Below are 20270 nucleotides of genomic sequence, written 5' to 3' on the forward strand. Positions count from 1 at the left end.
CTTTTTGACACCACCCTACCGATTGTAACAGCTTCAAGAATAGAAGGAGAACAATAAAGCTAAATAGCCTATTATTAGTAAATAATATCTATAAATATAGCTTTCAGAAGAGAGTCTAAAGCTCTATTAGCCCTAAGAAAGCTTTTAAATCACTCTGTATAGATAAGTAGCTTAAAATAATAAAGGAGTTAGATTAGCTATAATATTTAAAACTAGGCTGTCATTTGGTTCGGTTCGGACCAAACCAAAACTGATCTGAAACCCAAATGGTCCGGTTCTGGTTCTATATATAGTGAATCGATGTGGTTTAGTTCATTAAATCTAGAATTATATGGTTTTTTAGAGCCCATTTAGATCTAATTTGATTTAGATTTTTGATTTGATTTTATCTAAATATCTGAATATTAGTGGATTACTATTAATAATATTAATAATTTAAAGTTAATTCTAATTCTTTATAATTTTTACTGATTAAATAATCATTTTTAAAGCAGCTTTTTATAAATTAATTTTTATTTTTTTAAATTAAAACTTTGTTTTAAATATTTTTATAAATATTATAATAAATTCATAATATTTAGATTATAATCTAAGAATTATTTAGATAATAATAATATCTTTTTTACTTTTTATTTATATTTTTTAGATTATATTATATAGCTGATCTATTTATTAAAGAAAATATATATATATATTTCTATATTTATTTTATAATATTTATTATTATTTATTTATTTTTTAGTATATCTTAATAATTAGATAGATAATTATAATTTAAAAAAAAAAACTCTTTCTCGCGGAATCGAATTCTTGAAATTCTACGCCCAAACACAGCCAGATTCAGCTAAGAATTGATTCAATATAAATTAACTCTGAACGCTATCAATTAAGCTCAAATTTATATAATTTAAACAAAGTAATAGCTTAAAAAAAGAGAATAATATCTTCTAAAACTAAAAAATCAAATATGTCATATATGTTATAACATATATATAAATAACTTGCAAATATAAAGAAGCTAATAAATACTATCAAAATAATACTTAATTATATTGAGCATAATAACAAATAGTTTTAAAATAAATTTATTATTAATTTTATCAAATAAATATAACAATTTATTATCTAAATTTAAAATAATATAAATAATTCTAAAAATCTTATAGATTTTTAATAATTACTAAAATAAGTCTATTAAAATACTAAAATAATTTAAAAAAAAATTTCTATAAATAAATATAGTATTTAAAATAATTTTTTTTCTTTTAAAAGTTTTTTTAAGTCTAAAAATAATAGTAAGACTTAATAAATATAATAATATATTTTTTTTAAAATATTAATTTATTAATTTTAGATATTATTTTAAGTAAGTTTAATCTAAATAATAAAATAATAATTAAAATCTATAATACTATTTTATAATCAAAATTAAAAAAGATAAAACTAATTGATATTATTAAATATATAAAATTAATTAAAGTTTAAATAATAAAGAATATTTTAAATCTAGTTTTTATAAAATATATATTTATTATTATATATTAATTATTCTTAAAAAATATTAATCTTTAAGCTTAAAATATTATTTTTATTAAAATCTTATAATAATATATAGAGAGTTAAATTAATATCTTTAAAATTAATATATAAATATATATTTTTATATAGAAAATAGTTATTAATAAAGTTTTAATTTACTTTATAAATCTTAATAAAAGAAATAAAAATCTTAAATTATAAATAATAATCTAGAATTACTATATTTAAAAAAAAAAGATTAAGATTATATATCTAAACTAATTAATAAAATCAAAATAAAAATTCTATTTATTAATTATTAAATTTATAAACTCTCTTATAATCAATAAAATAATTTTAAAAAACATAATTTAAGAATATTTAAGTCTTATTAATAAATCTTATTATTAAGAAGATTGATATAAGATATATATAAAGTATCAAAAATATAGATATATCTAAATTCAATATTTAGTTAAAGACTTTATATATAGCATTTATATAAAGAAATATCTAATCTAAAAGTGTTATTCTAAATAAAATAAAGATAAGAATATTATTCTAAAATATATTAATTATAAAGAAGTCTATAAGATCATTAATAATATCTATTTAATTAAAAAAAAGTAATTAAAAAAACTAAAATAGCTTTATATAATTATAAATATCTTTATTAGATCTTAGAATATTAGATTCTAAAAAATAATATTAATAATTTCCTTATCTTAAAAATAATATTAACATCAATAAAAATAATCACTCCAAATGTTCTAACCATCTATAAAAATAAAGATTGATAGACAGTACTAATACTACTTAATATCAAACATTACTAATAGAATATTAAAAGATAGAAAATCATATTTAATAAATTAATAATATATAAAGCAATCTAATCTTAAGATTACTCTAAAAATTCTAAATTAATATTATCTATAGATTAAGAATCTTTATTAGATATAGAAAATCTAATCTAGATAATACTTTTAGTAATCTAAAATATAGTATTAAATATAGTTTTAATATTTTTAAAATATTAATATAAAAAAAAACTAATAAAGATATTCAGTAAATTAGAAAAATTATTTTAAAAGCTAATTAATAAATAATTATTAGAAATAGATACTTAGTTAGAACTAGTTTAAATTAAGAAGCCCTAGCTTTTTTCATTATTCTTTAAGATCATTATAGATAAAAAGAGTAATAATATCATATTAAATAGTAAAGCAAGCTTTTAGAAATTATAATTAAAATAATTTTTAAAGATAGACTTTTTTATCTTTCTAAACTAATTTATTAATATTCTAAGGATAGAAAATAATTTAATATTAATTAGTCTTTTATAAAACTCATTATAAAAATTACTTATTTAATCAAAGTTAGAATTATCTATAGAAAGCGAAATTAATAGTAATTTAAGCTTATTAAGTCTCTTTAATACTAATAATAAAATAAACAATTTAATAGATATGATATTTATTCTCTAAATATATATTAAGATCCCTCTTAAATACTTTTCTTAATAGAAAATTTTTAATTAATTTAATATAATATATATAAAAATAAGAATATCATTATAATAACATTTTTATAAGACAAAAAAATTCTAAAAGCCAATATTATAATAGTTTAAGAGTTTTAATATAATAAATTTAATATTACTATATACCAATCTATATTTTAAATATACTAACTTTTCTATTTAAAAAGACAGACTTAAGTGACTCTATTTATAAATAAATATATCAATCTATTGAAATGGATCTATATCATTGTTAATAAAGATTATTAGATTTTATAAATCTATTATAAATATAAAGAGCCTCTTTAAATATTTATGATTCATAATATATACAATAAACCAAAAAATAAAATTATAGAAAAAATAGCTATCTAACTAAAATATTTTTAAGCAATCCTATCTAAAGTTTTAACAAACATATTGAAAACTAAATATCTCATTATAAAAGATATAAATATATATTACTCTATTTAGAATAATCTTAACATAAATATAGATTCTAAAAAGAAATATTTTTTAAAGATTATTAACTATTATAATATCAAATTAATTATAAAAAAGATATAGTTATATAGAAATAAAATAAACTAATCTTTATTATTAATCTAATTCTAATATCTAAAAATCTAATTAATAAGCTTATAGTATATAAATAAATAGATAATATATAATATAATTTCAATTATTATTCTATAAAAATCTTTTTAAATATTATTATTCCTCTAAGAAAACTCTTCTAATATTAAAATTAAAAAGCTATCAATATTAAGATCCTTCTAGAGATATTTAATAAGCATCTAATCATTCTAAATCTTTAAAGAGTCTTAAAATAATGAATTAAGCTTATTATAATTATCTTTATAGTTATAATCTATTATATTATTAAAGCTTTAATCTTAATAGCTATCTTTAATAAATAGATTAATTCTAATTTTATCTCTAAATATTATAAAGTAATTAAAATAATCTGATATTTCTATTATTAATATATATATTATTATATATTATACTCATAGGCTCTATATAAAATCATTTAAAATAGAAAAAAATGTTTAATTAAAAAGACTCTATATATTAATTATTATTAAAAGATTTAATTAGCTATAGAATAAAGACTTTAAAGTTTCTAATATCTGATGAAATAGATTTACTTATATAAGAATATATATAAAGTAGAAATTATATTAACTCTCTATAGATTTAATAAAGAGATTATCAAGACTATTAAAGCTAAAATAATCTTATTCTAATATATATTCTTCTTAGCAATATTTTTAATTAATCTTAATAATATTTTAAGTTCTAAGTACTTAAGATAATTAATCTTTCTTTATATTAAATAATATAAGATTAAGACTATAATTTATATCATTCTAATTAATAAAATCTTAGAAGAGAATAATATTCTAAATTCTTTATAGTATAAGATTATATAATATTTAAAAGTTTTAAATATTCTTTATGAAATCTATAATATCTATATTAAAATAGGTTTCAATTCTATCTACTTTTAATGCTTAATAATTATTATATTATATAAAAAAGATAAAAGCTATAATTATTAAATCTTTAAAATATATTATTTAGTAATACTATTTAATATATTTAATAAATTTCTAAAATCAATAATTATTTAATATTTTAGCTATATTATAAAGAAGTATTTTCTACTATTATCTATATATTTAAAAGATTATAAAGATATCTTTATAGATTATATCATTTAGAGTATAATTAAATAAGTTAAATATATTTAGAGAAAAAATCTCTTTATAATGTCAATACTATTACTTAATATTATAAAAATGTATAATAATATATATTATAAATATCTATTCTATAATCTATATAGAAAGTAACTAAGATATTATACTTTATAGATCTAGATCTTTTTAAATAAATAAAGTATATATATCTATATATTAAAAAATATATTAAAATATATTTTTATATTAATTAATATTTTATAAAGATTTTTATTCTTTTTAATTCTTTATTTAATCTATAATATAAATCTTTTAATTAATAATATTAATAAAATTAAAAATATTATTATAAGTAGCTGAATAGATAATATTATTTTTCTAATTATAGAAGCTTTAAAAAAATATAATATTATTAAGCTATAAATAATCTGTATTAAAGTAGATTAATAGACTAGATATTATGTTTCTATCTTTAATATTAAGAAATATAAGCTTATTTACTTTATTAATCTTTATAGTTTTATCAATCTTAATTAGATAATATTTTAACTCTTAGATAATATAAAAATTAAATTAATATAAGATACTAAATACTATCTAAATATCTAACTAAATCTAAGTCTTATCTTTAAATAATATTATATTAAAATAGTAGCTAAAGTTAATATAAATTTATAAATATTATAAAGATTAATAAGCTCTATATAAAAAATAATATTCTTTATAATATATTAGATTTATTAAATAATTATTATCTTTTAAATACTTTATAGAATAATAATTTAATTTTAATTAAAAATATTTATAAAGAAGTAAATAATTAAGATAATTTATAATTTTATCTTTATTTAGAAATATATAATATATTTAATTAATAATATCTTTTAGATAATAATAATTAAAGTTTTTAATATTAAACTATATCTCTTATCTATTCAGCTTTAGATAGAATAACTTATTAAAAAAATAGTCTTATGAATTTAAATTAAATCTATCTATATTATCCTTTATACTCTATTTTAATTCTATTTTAATAAAGAATTTAAATTCAGTAAATATATATCTCTTAAAATATAAATTTAAAAAAAAATAAATATTTATAAATTTTTTTAAAAGTAATACTATTTAATATATATAAAAAATAATTAATATATATAATAAATAATAAAATAAAAAAATCTTTTTAATAATATTATACTTAAATAATAGTAATTATTAAGACTATATTAGATTAGCAGTAGTCTATCTTAAAGTAAATCAGTAATATACAGTATATTTAAGCACTGAAGATATATTAACCATATATATAGTAAAGATCTATAATATTAAATTCAGTCTTTACACAGCAATATAGTTTAGAAAGATCAATAAAAATAAAAAGTAATAGAAATGCATTAAATAAGAAATTATAATCTACTTTAATAATCAATTAGCCTTAAGAATATTTATTAATCTTAATATAATCTTTAAATAAGTCTTTATTAAAATATATTAAGGTTTACTAAATTAATATATAGAATAAGATATTCTAATCACCTTTTAATAGATCTTTAAATATAAAGATATCATTAGTAATAAAGTAATAGATTAAATAGTTAAATATATTATATAATAAAGTACTAAATAAATATCAATTAATTTCACTTATCAAATTTTAACTAATCTAATAGATAAACAATATTAATTAGTTTTAATAACTAAATAATATATCTAATAATCAATAAAAGATATTTAAAAATAAGAATAAAAAAAGATAAAGCTAGAGTATCTATCTAAAGACTATTTAAAGCTTTTATAAAGAAGATCTTATATTATTAAAATAATCTATAAAAAATAATTATTTTAATATTAATTTAATTATATATTAAATATATTAATCTAAATTATTATTTCTAATAAATTAATTATTAGGATTCATCTTAATACCTTTATAGCTATAAAAATCAAACCCTAAAGTATATTATATTAATCTATTATCAATACTTTTAATAATAGCAAAAATTATAGAAGTATATTAAATACCAAATCTAAATATTAATTCAGTCTAAATTTAACATATTTCTTAATAATAAAGAAACTACAGCTACTATAGTACAATTTATAATTAATATAGAGATTCTAGATTAATTTTAAACTATTAATTCTAAAATATTAAATATATAAATAATATATAAAATAATCTAAAATATATAATCTAAAATTCTTAATAAAGATACTAAACATAATTTTATCTATAGAAATAAATAAAATAGATATTAATATATAGACTCTATTTAGAATTAATAAAAATTAATTATAATATAAATATCCTATCTATAAATAAGAATTAAAAGAATAAAATAAAGAAATAAATATTATAAAGATATTTTAAAGAATATATTAATATATCAACTACTAAGTTAATAATAAAAATCTAATTAAATAGATAAAAGAAAATAAAAGAGGCAATAGTAAGTCTATATATAATAAAAAATAAGATAGATAGTAGTAGATCAATAGATAATGAAATTATAGATAAATATAAGAGCATATAATATATAGAAAAAATAAAAAGAGTGATAAAGGATTAAGAATTACATTGTCTATATTATTGATTTTTAGTATATACTAGCCACTTATAGACTGGCTTAATTCTCTTCCTATGGCATGTCCTCTGAGCTACGCTACAGCGCGGCATAAACACCACACTTGGTCTCTGAAGCCCTGCAGGCTAGGGCCCAACCCTGCATAGCAGCGATAGTATGGAAGCTGGCTAGAACAGGTTAATGAGAAAAAAAATAAAATAAAAAATAATTATAATTTAAATAATTAATTTTAATTTTTATATTATTTATCTATTTAATTTATTAAAATTTAGAGAGATTTCAATATATTTTTAAGAATAAAATCTAATTATAATTAAAAATTCTTTTATATAATTTAATTATCTGAATAAAAACTAGATTAAACTTAGATTAATTTAATTATAATTAGTAATTCTTTTTTAATATGATTTAATTTTCAGTTCTAGTTCTAATAATAAGGACTAAACTGAACTGACCTATTTTTGGGTTTGATCCAGAAACTCAGGACCAGAACCGAACCAAATGACAGCCTATTTAAAACTAATTAGAGATAATAATATAGAAGATTAAAGATTTAGGCCTCTAATAGACCTTAAAAGCTCTAATAATACATGATCTTTATGTCAAAAGTTGTCAACAACTCATCTCAAGATCGGAGATCTTAGAGGATATTCTGCTAACACAAGATAAAAGAGTAATGTAAGGTCAATATTAGAGAGCTATTTATTAAGAATAATAATAATAATAAGAAAATTATTAAATACTAAATAGTAGTATACTATTTAATATAAAGATAAAAGATAATTAACTAAATATATAATAGTAAATGAATATTTATATATACTAAATAGAATATATTTATAGATATACTCCTTTAGAGCCTTTAGTATAAAATATTATATTAAAAAATATAATTATTATATTTTAGCTCTAATGGATTATATATTTGATATATGCTGGAATTAGACATTAATTTACAGTATTAATGATTATTATACTAATAGTTGTGGTTAAGCGAAAATATAGCCACTTTTTAGTCCTACTTCTACAATATCTAATTATACTATATAACAATCGCAATTACTACCATTCTAACCTCTTTTAAATACTTATGTAATAGCATCCACTATAATATTTATTAGCTATAACTTATCGATTTTTATGATAATTCCCTCCTTTAAAAACTGGCATCTCAATAGTATAATAAATAGTTAGCTGCATTCATATTCTTAAATAAATATTCTTATTTCATAAATCTCTATACTTGTAATGATAATCTAATCATATTTTTAAAATCTTTAATAAAGAAAAATAAGCTCTCACGTTATATTAAAAAAAAAGATTTTATAATAATTATTCTCTATACTCACTATACCTATCTCAATAAGTCATATATTAAATGTGAGAATTCTAATCACTATAACGAATATGTTTATACTAGAAATTTAAAATATATTGATTTAAAAACATCTTTTTCTAATAAAGAATAAAAATAACTTCTAGCTGCTCAGAATAAACTTTAAAAAAGAAAAAAATTATAATGATTAAAATTCTTTATCTTTAAAAATAGTAATATCTTCTTTAGAAATATGCTGATAATTTTATTGTTTGTAATATAAAGAAAATAGAGAAATTAGAGCGATTAGAAGAGAAAAAGAATAGATAAAAGAAATTAAAAAAAAAGAAATAGAAAAGACTAGCTAATCAATAGATTAATAAAATAGCCACTATTGCTCTTCAAGCTTATTCTAAGTTATCTAAAAATAATTCTCTTAATTCCTTGCTCTTTAAATTCCTTAATAATAGAAAGCTTAAATCTTTTCTAAATAATTTAAATGTTTAATTAATTCTTATAAATTATATTTAAATCTATATTCTATCTATCTAATTAAATAAAAGATTCTTTTCTATTCTAATTTCTTTTTCTAATAAAGTTAACTTTAAATTTATTATTGTTTACTTTATTTTTATTATTTTTTAGATTTTTTATAAATTCTAATAATAAGATATAAAATACTGAATATATTTTTATTTTTATTAATAGTTAGAGTTTATAATTATTATTAATAAGTTTTTTCTTAATTTTAAAAGATTTATATTTAATTATATTAAGTTTATTACTTAATCTTTTATTTAGAATATTAAAATTCTTTTATTTTATAGTTTGTCATAGAAAATAAACTTTCTTTTTTTTTTTAAGAATTAATATGTTCTTATACTTTTTATTATAATAGATTTTTATTCTTTATTTTATCTATTTAATATCTTATAAGATTGTTTAATAGAGTACTTAAAGGTTCTTAATTTATATTATTATAATTTCTAATAATTTTTCTCTTAATATATCAGACTATATTATTCTTAAATAGCATTTAAGATTTGTAAAATATAGTACTTATTTTATGATTATATTTATTATATTATTCATTATAAATTATATTATTGATAATATCTATATCTAATCATTTTATTTCTAATCTATATAGTTTTGTAAGTATTATTTAATTAATTGAATCATTTTTTTAGACTAATTATTAGTCTATTAGTGATTTATTATTAATAATTTATATTCTATTCTATATACTTTTATAATTATTTATTAATAGTTTGTTATGAATAGTTTGTTTTAATTTATGATAATTTCCTTTAATAAATCAGTCTATAAAAATACTTTTTATAATATAAGGCTTATATATTATCTTATAATTATGTTTTTTAATATTGATTATAAAATTATATATTTAATTAGTCTATTGATCACTATTATAATATTAGTATAGATTATTCTAAAGATAGATTTCTTTAATTCTAATAATTCTTAGATAAAATCAATAATAATGCTTTGCTATACTTTCTTTAATATTTTAAATATCTATATTTTTCTATAAAATTTATATATTAATGATTTATTTTAATTATAATCTTTATAATACTTAATATAATTCTTAATCTTTTTTCTGAGGTATGAAAAGTAATATAATTAATTTATTATCTTAACTATTTTATTAATTCCTTAATATTCTTAATTAAGTAGATTATGATACTACTGAATAATTTTTATAATTATTATTTATAATACTCTAATTATATTATTCTATATTACTAATTTATCTTATAGTATTATTATTCTATCATATAATTTCTATTAAATTTACTTATTATTTTCTATTTCTTTTTTTAATTAATTTCTAAATTCTAATTCTTTAATTCTAATAACTACTACTAAAACAATATTATAGTTATATTATAGTATTTTTAAATCTTATTTTAAAATATTCATCTTTAGTACTTTAATGCTAATTATATAATTAAATTGTCTACTTAATATGTTTACAATAATATTCTATTTTTTTAATATATATTTGATTGTATATTTATATTATAATAATTCTTTATATTATTATATTTATTTTTCTAACAATTTTTTAGTAATTATAAAATACTTTAGATTCTTATAGTCAGTTTTTATAGTAATCTTATACTTAAATCTTTAGAGATAATATTACTATTATTAAAATATTTTAATGATTACTAATAACTCTTTATTATATGTATCATAGTTAAGTTCAGCATTAGTATATTTTCTTAAGTAAAATGTAACAGTATATATTTCTCTATTATCTATTTATTCTAGGATTATTTTAATTATATATTCTAATATATCTATTCAGATAATATTCTATAATTCTAGATTATATAACTTTAAAATTAATATATATTTAATAAATTCCTTAATTTTCCTAAATACTTATTAATGCACCATTATCTATTCAAATAATTTATTCTTTTTTATTAATTCTATTAATAGGATTATAATAGCAGTATATCCTTCTATAAATCTTTATATATAGCTAATGACTCCTAGGAATAATTATATATCTATAATGTTTATTAGAACTGACCATTTTAGAATAACATTTAGTTTTTCTTTTAATATTTTAAATCTATTTAATATATAAACTATTCCTAAATATTTAACTTATATCATATTGAATTCATATTTTTTGATTTCTAATATAAGTTCTGTATCTATAAGTCTTATTATGATTTTTTAGATATATTTATTATATTTATTAAGATCTTTTAAGAATATTATTATATTGTCAAAATATACTATAATAAAATTATTTAAATATTCTTTAAGTATATGTATTATATACTATATAAACTATATTGATAGATTTTTCAATTTTATTAAAATAATAATCCATTCATAGAGTCCTTTGTTTATTAAGAATACCATTTTATAAATGTCTTCTTTACATATTCTTAGATTATAATATTTCTATTTTATATTAAATATTGTTATAATTTTTACTCTTTATAATAAATCTTTTTTTTACTCTTAATATAGTATCTTATTTATATTATCTATTATTTAATTATTAATTGATTAATAATTATATATTATTTATAGCATTAAATCTTTCTTTAATATAAAAAGATTTAATATTGAATTTATTATTCTAAATTCTTGAATATATTTAGCTGAATAGAATTTATTAATAAATTTATTTTTAACTTTAAATTTTTATACTAATTTCTGTCTCTATTTAATTTGCTTTAATATCAATCTTAATTTTAAGTCTATTATTACTTTATATTTAGATGAATATATTGATAGTTAATATTTTTTTTTATAAATAACTTAATATAGTTATAATATTTCTTTAGTAACTTTTTAAATATTTTTATAAATTCTTTTTTATATATTTCTTTTAATTTTAATTAAGTTTATGCTATTTTCTGTTTTATTTTATTAATTTCAGTAATATTTATTTTAGGTTATTTTTCTTTATTCTTATTTATTTATAATATTATATTATTAATCTTTAATATCTATTTCTTCCAATTAATGATTAGATTCTATCTTTATAATTAGATTATTCTAAGAATTATATTATAATAACTGTGATTTAAAGATAAAATTCTAAATATTATATTTATAATATATTTTTCTAATTTTAAAATTATATTTTTAATTATCTATAGATATTCTTTATTAAAAATAGTTCTATCTATAGTAATAATTATTTATTATTATTATATTTACTTTATTAAGATCTTATGTTTCTTAATAAATTCTTTATTAATAAAGTTTGTTAATATTTCAAAATCAATGAATATTCTTACTAGCTTTCTATAAATTATAGCTTATATAATAAATATATATTCTGTTAGTTTATTATTAATAGCTACTATAATAATTACTTTCTTTATATATTATAAATAATATCTTTTCTATACTTCTTAAAACTATATTTATTCTTCTTTAGTCACTTTTATCTTTTCTTTATATATATAATAGTTATTTGCCCTATATTCTATATTCTTAAAACAATTATAATTTGAGTGTCTTATCTCTTTATATATATATTAGTAATCTTTATATTCCTTAAAACACTTAAATATCAGTCAATAGAAAACTTTTAATAACATAAAAAATCATTTATATAGATTTTTATTTATCTAGTAATATATACATACTTTGTTAAAATATAATATTTAATATACTTCTAAATAATTAAATCTGCTTAGCTTAGAATAATAATAATAAATATAGTTATATATATATTCTAATATTCTACTATATAGATTTATTCTTTTTAAATAAGATAGTTATTCTATTTTTTAGTTAATTTAAGATTATCTTTACTATAAACTAGATATTCTTTAAATATCTATTCTTAATATCTTTTATATATATTAATATATTATTATTATATTTAAAATGATTCTTCTTAGTATATTACTTTAGAAAATATATAATAATATAATTCTTTATCTTTTATATTTTTTATAAATTTATCTTAAGTTTCTATAATTTTATATTCTATTTTAAAGAACTCTTCTGGAGTTCTTAGGATTTCTTTTTTATTCTTAGGATATTTTAACTTGATTCTAAGATTATTATTCTAATTTCTAGAATCTTTTCTTAGTTTTTTTACTAATATTGATAAGTCTCTATATTAATTATTTTAAAATAATTAATTAATAGATTCTATTAATTTTAATTTTTATAGAATATTTAATTTTTAATTTAAGTCTTTATAGTTTATTATCTTTTAATTATTATCTTAAAATATTAAATTATGTTAGGTTTTATTTTCTAATAAGAAATTATTAATATTTTAATTAGTATTATACTGCTTTATTAATAGCTTTAATCTATAGATGGGTTAATATCTAGCTTTATTTTTTAATAAGAATATATTTCTTCTAGTTTAATATTTTCTTTCTAAGTTATATTTTTTTAAGCATCTTTCTGATATATCTATTAGATTTCTTAGGATTTCTTTATTATATTATAACTGATTTATATTTTCATTTAAATCTTTATTTAATAATTCTATTTTATATTTTCTTAAGATCTTTTTTTTTTCTTTATTATCTTTCTTAATAATTTCTTGATATAGAATAGAGAGTTGTAAATTAATAATTATTATTTTTTAATAGTTGATGTCATTAAATCTTTATTTTTATTAGTATTCTTTTATAAAGTATTCTTTTTATTTATATTTATAATAGATTCTTTTCTTATATCTTTGTTCTTTCTCTTTCTTATTAATAACAGTATTAAGCTGTATTCTGATATCTCTATTATAGTTATAATAAAGCTTTTTAAGCTGTAGAGTATTTATTTAATAATTTTTTTAATATTGATTTTTCTTTTCTATGAGCTAATTATATTATTAGAAATTAATTTATAATATTATTTTTATTATTTTATAGAAAGTCTTTAATTAAGAATTTATTATTAAAATTATATTTTTAATATTTTTTTTAAATCTATTATAATATTGATTATAATATATTTAATCTTTATAATAAAGATTATTTATAATTTAAAGATATACTGATATATATTCTTTTATAGATTAGATTTATTAAATATTTTAAATCTTATAAATTATTATAAGTTTTTTATTAATGACTTTATAAAATTGTTTAAGTTTAATAATAAAATATTTATAATTTATAAATATTAAAATCATTTTTAAATTCTTTTACTTAATATTTGTTTTAAGTTAGTTTTTAATATATAGTATAAATCATTTTATAATATCTTTAATTAAAAAATTGAATATTATTAATACTTTTACTTCTTTAATATTGATTTTTATAGTATTATTAAAGAAGTAGATTCTTATTTAAATAAGAAATATATTAAATGTTTTAGATTTTTTTAAAAATAGTTCTATTTTATTAATTTTTAATTTTTAATCTAAGCTATTAACTTATTATTAAGTTATAATATTCTTAAGTTTAATAATTTTAATAAAAATATTTTTAAGTTTAATTACTAAAGTTTATTTAGTTCTGTTAGAAGATAAATAATTGTTATTTATTATTATTAAAAGTAATATTACTTATTTATAACTTTTTAAATGTTATAAGAGTCTTTTATTATTAAAAGTTATTAATAATTTATCTTAAGATTAGAGATCTTAGAGGATATTCTACTAATATAAAATAAAAAAATAATATAAGATTAATATTAAAAAGCTATCTATTAAGAATAATAATAATAGTAAAAAGATTATTAAATATTAAATAATAATATATTATTTAATATAAAGATAAAAGATAATTAACTAAATATATAATAATAAATAAATATTTATATATATTAAATAGAATATATTTATAGATATACTCCTTTAGAGCCTTTAGTATGAAATATTATATTAAAAAGTATAATTATTATATTCTAGCTTTAATAGATTATGTGTTTAATATATGCTGAAATTAAGCATCAATTCACAGTACTAATAATTATTATACCAATAATTGTGGCTAAACAAAAGTATAGCCACTTTTCAGCCCTGCTTCTATAATACCTAATTGTACTGTATAACAATCGTGATTACTGCTATTTCAATCTCTTTTGGGTGCTTATGTAATAGCGTCCGCTATAACATTCATTGGCTGTGACTTATCGATTCTTGTGACACTTTATAGCTTATTGCTGGGTAAGGTCATAAAACTTAAATAAATAAAGATAATAAAATTTAATTAAATAAATAATAAAAGAATAAAATAAATAGTAATAAATTAATAAATCATAAAATTATAAATAAATATAAAAGAATATATAATATATAAAAAAATAAATAATAATAAAAAATTAATAATAATTCTTAGAATATACTAGCTATTTATAGATTAATTTAATTCTCTTTTAATATATATATTTTAAATCATTTTATAGTGCAGTATAAGCATTATATTTAGTCTTTAAGACTCTATAGGCTAGAGCCTAATTCTGTATAGCAGCAATAGTATGGAAGCTAGCTAGAACAAGTTAATGAGAACTACTACTACTACTAATGTTTCTGTTGTTTGATCAACTAAATTTATTAAAATAATATTGATTCTCCATCCGTAGTAATTTGCTATAACGAACACACTTGAGTGGCCGACTCTTTGAAATGCGTCAGTCACGCGAATCCTCCTGCAAAATCATCTGGCGGAAATGTATAACACTATATTCAAATCAATGGTAAGTCGAGGCAGATATGGCTCGGAATAGTGTTGTAGCTAAATACCGTTGTTTCCCCGCACAAAAGCATCACCATAACTTCGTCTCAGTTGCCCGTTGACGTATTCGTCAGTCTTCTCAAGAGCTATGTTCATGTATCCATCGACCGATTGAAGTTCCCCTGTGGACTAGATTAGCGACGCGTCCGGGGCAAGGGGCAAAGACAGTCATACCCTGGTATACCACGCCTGAGTTGAGTTTCACAATAACCGGCGATCCGATAATCTCACTAAGAAAAGTGGAAGGATCCTTGCCTTCAGAAGATGCCCCGTTTTCCATAGTTGACGGACGTGTTATGTAGCTTGGCGTTGATCGGGTTTGACTGATTGCTTGACTGCTGACAGTGTAGGTAGAGCCACCCGAAAAGTGGGGCCATCAAGGCTCCCTTAAGCCCAAAGTGCCAGTGCCTGGCATTATTATGCTAGCGTTCTAACGGATGGTGAGAGCAAAGATGATTCCTGCGCTGCCACATCCCTTGGAGGTGATGATATTATGGCAACCTCAAATCCAGCTGACGAGCAGCGAGTGACTTATGATTATTGTGATGAACCTCAAAGCGTGCTTGATTTGGGCACCCTAGATCATGCATCCGCAACAACAGGCAGCGTGCTGCCGTCCGAGAACACCAACGGCTTAGGCCAACACGAAGTTGAAACACCTGATTATAAAAGGGAACATATCTCACCTGGTCCTCAGAATATCCAAAATGCTTCCTCCAGCATCCAAACTTCACACAAAGGTTGTAAACTGACCTACGACCCGGAGTTGGATAAAAAGTCATCGGCAAAGGAAAAAAAGAGGAAGCCTGAATACGTTGACTTTGTGCAAACCGATTCCGTGTCGCCTTCGACTGATCCACGCTGCTCAATTGTAAGTTACACTAGGGGCGCTGCTAATAAACCGAAGGCGAAGCTGAGGAACTCACCTTATTCCCTCCGCCCCTGGTCATTTGATCCAGCAACATCTATCGGTCCTGAACCGCCAGTGCAGGTTGTTGTTACTGGTTTCGACCCCCTGACGCCTATAGCACCGATAAAGGCCCTTTTTGAAAGCTTTGGAGAAATTGAACTTACGGATAACCGCACCGATCCGGTTACTGGGAGACCGCTCGGCATTTGCTCGATCAAGTTCAAAGATGCACATTCTTTCCAAGATAAACGTTCATTGCCGGCTTCTACTGCTGCAAAGAGAGCTTACTACGGATGTAAGAAAGAACGGCGCATTGGCACGCATCGTATCCGAGTCGAATTTGATCGCAACGGTATTTTGTCGCAGCGTTTGGTTGATAAAGCTATTGAGTCATGGCGCAAACATAACCCATCATCTTTGGAGTTGAGTCTCCGTGATCCTCCACCCAAGAATAACGAGCCACCACCGACGGCTCCGAAGGGTCCTTCGGCTCGCCTATCTATACGTCCAGCTTTTAACCCACCCGAAGGTCCTAAGGCTGCAGTCAAACCTGCCTTATCTTCACTAGTTGAGGAAACCCCTATCCTAGAACAGATCAAACGTGATCCATATATTTTCATTGCCCATTGTTACGTCCCTGTGCTGAGTTCGACGTTGCCTCACTTGCAGAAGCGGTTAAGAACTTTTGACTGGAAGGCTGTTCGCTGCGATAGAACTGGATATTATATAATATTCGAAAACTCTCGTCGAGGCGAAGAAGAAACGATGAGATGCTACAAAGTGTGCCACATGACTCCTTTATTCACTTATATTATGAATATGGAGAGTCAACCTTACGGAAATCCTAACTACGAGCGCAGTCCAAGTCCTGAACGACTACGAAGGGAGAGAAAGATGAAAGCCGAAACCGAACGAATACGCAAAGAGTCGGAAATGGAAACCAACGAAGAGAAAAAGCTGCGTGTCGCCAATCTTGACCCGTCAAAGGAAGTCATGAGTATCGTTATACAGGAACTAAAGACAAAACTGTTGGAAGATGTCAAATTGCGGGTCGCTGCCCCTTTCCTGTATGACTATCTTGACCCAGACAGGCATGCTTCCAGAAGACAAGCTCTCGGTATCCGTGACCCGGAAGCTGGCCGACCAAACCCGTTCAATACGAGTATAAATGGTGGGTTTTTCTAAGTACCCCTGCGTGATTTTTCTGATGATCGAATAGGTTTTGGTCACTACCCATTTGAATATTCTCATCTCGACGTACTGACGCTCCCCCGCATCGGTAAAAATCGTCGCAATGAGCTGACACGTCTAACTTACTTGGATGAAAGGCGTCGTCACTTAGTTCGACGAAGCGAGGTGCGGCCGCTTCATCACCGCCTCCAACATCTTCATGAATCGGGAGACTCGGACGACGAATCAAGGACGCCTGTTTCGAGGGATACCGATGAGCCTGAAAGCCGGCCGTCCAGTCGTGTGGGTTTTGACACATCTGAAAGTGAAGATGATTATGGTGACTATACTATTGCTACTCCACCTGGCGAGGATGATGGTATAGAATATGGTATTGCTGCAGACAGAGAGTTGGACAACAGCACTGACGATTTAACATCGCCGTTGAACCATGATAACTCTATTCTATCGAAGAAAAGGAAAAGACATAACAAGGCTCTTGATGCTCGGAAACGCCAGAAGGATGACCATCAACTTTTTGGCATCCACGAAGATGTTCTTGGAAGCGATGTTCATATTGTTGATGATACATCCGGACGACCTATGTCTTCGTATACATATGATAGTGAAGGGTTTGATCGAGAGGAACATTACTCACAATATCCGAACCTAGGTCTGTATACATTCAGTGTCGCTTTGGAGATTCGCAAGAAAACTAACATTTGATAGATATTTTTGAACCTACTCCTGTGAGGCCCGAAGTAGATTTTGAAGTTTCTTATGACGAACCACGACCGACTGTGGATGATGACGAATCATTAGTGCTTGACCTGGACGGATGGAAGGCATTAGTCAAAGATGATGAAGACATTGATCTTCTCAGGTTTATTTTGTCAGATTCAGTATCTTCCGAAGTTGGCAACCTTACGGCATGGGCTTGGAAACAAAGAGAAATTAAGGCGCTTAATCGTGGGGAAGCAGGCCCAATTCGCATGCAAATATGCATTCCCGGGTATTTTGTTCAGAATACTACCGGCTCGGCCCGTACTGAGGGTAGAAAAAAGATTTTTGAAGCCGAAAAATCAAAATATCTCCCTCATCGTATTAAGGTCCAGAAGGCTCGAGAAAAGAGGGAAGCAATGGCACAAAGCGATCCGCAGGCGGCGCCCGTTGAGGTCGCAAATAATGCTAATACTAGCAATGTATCTAAGTCTACGTCCAGATCTACAAGGGTTCAAAATCGGCGTCTAGCTGCAGATATCAATGCCCAAAAACAGGTCCTTCCTCCTCAGGGAGGCGACGGTGATGCTTTGCGGTTCAATCAACTTAAGAAGCGGAAGAAGCCTGTTAGGTTTGCTCGTTCTGCTATCCACAACTGGGGACTCTATGCAGAAGAGAATATTGCGGCCAATGACATGATCATTGAATATGTCGGCGAGAAGGTGAGACAGCAAGTTGCTGACATGAGAGAGAGAAGATATTTGAAGAGCGGCATTGGAAGCAGCTATCTATTTCGAATTGATGAAAATGCCGTGATTGACGCAACAAAACGCGGCGGAATTGCACGGTTCATCAACCACAGTTGCACGCCAAACTGCACTGCCAAAATCATTAGAGTGGACGGCAGTAAGAGAATTGTCATTTACGCGTTGCGAGACATTCACAAAGGTTTGTTCTCTTACACACGTTGCCTTTCGTCGTATCACCTCGCTAATATAATTTACAGATGAAGAACTCACATATGATTATAAATTCGAGAGAGAATGGGATAGCGATGATAGAATCCCTTGTCTATGTGGATCTACCGGCTGTAAAGGATATCTGAATTGAAGCATATTTCACACATTTCGAAGGAGTTCTTTGAGTGGTATAGCGGTGCTTGGATGCATTGATTGGGCGTTAGTAAACCGTGGAAAAGCCTTGCATTTTGTTGCTTCTTTCTGACATGTCCTTGGGAGTTGTGGCATCTTATTGCACGCGCGGCTTGCGTGCTATGTATATTATATTATCGAGACGAGAAGCTTTTCTAACTGGAGAGGCTATCATACTAAATATATTTGTATTAGATCATCGGCAAACTTGTTAAAATCTCCCCAAGTGGAAACGTAGGAGTCGATTTTGTGTCTGCTGAATCCATGCACATCTTGTTTGGTGTAACGAAATGATCTGGGAAGGTGATATTAATGTGATCGCGTCCATGTTCAAAATATGCCGCTCTCTATCCTAATATGCATGCAAACCGCCTTCGTGCTTATTTCGGTTCTTCCTTAGGACCCAACTGCCTCTCTTTCCTTTATAATTCAATTGAAAGCCGATATAATATGTCTCTAAATCGATAG

The 20270-nt window shown here is 21.9% G+C and overlaps 2 protein-coding genes across 2 annotated transcripts; one reads left to right on the top strand and one right to left on the bottom strand.

Moving 5' to 3' along the window:
• Positions 1-15773: 15773 nt before the first annotated feature.
• BGW36DRAFT_398836 (putative U6 snRNA-associated Sm-like protein LSm6) lies at positions 15774-16131 on the bottom strand (the record flags this gene model as incomplete). Its single annotated transcript, XM_046218460.1, has 3 exons — positions 15774-15796; positions 15860-15973; positions 16026-16131. The coding sequence occupies 3 exons, from the start codon at positions 16129-16131 to the stop codon at positions 15774-15776; spliced, it is 243 nt and encodes an 80-aa protein (XP_046069178.1).
• Positions 16132-16344: 213 nt separating this feature from the next.
• BGW36DRAFT_300486 (SET domain protein) lies at positions 16345-19761 on the top strand (the record flags this gene model as incomplete). Its single annotated transcript, XM_046211633.1, has 4 exons — positions 16345-17923; positions 17981-18608; positions 18686-19599; positions 19658-19761. 4 exons carry the CDS (start codon positions 16345-16347, stop codon positions 19759-19761), a joined length of 3225 nt encoding a protein of 1074 aa, XP_046069179.1.
• Positions 19762-20270: the final 509 nt, after the last annotated feature.

Source organism: Talaromyces proteolyticus, assembly GCF_021365285.1.
Source record: "Talaromyces proteolyticus strain PMI_201 chromosome Unknown BGW36scaffold_9, whole genome shotgun sequence".
NCBI lineage: Eukaryota > Fungi > Ascomycota > Eurotiomycetes > Eurotiales > Trichocomaceae > Talaromyces > Talaromyces proteolyticus.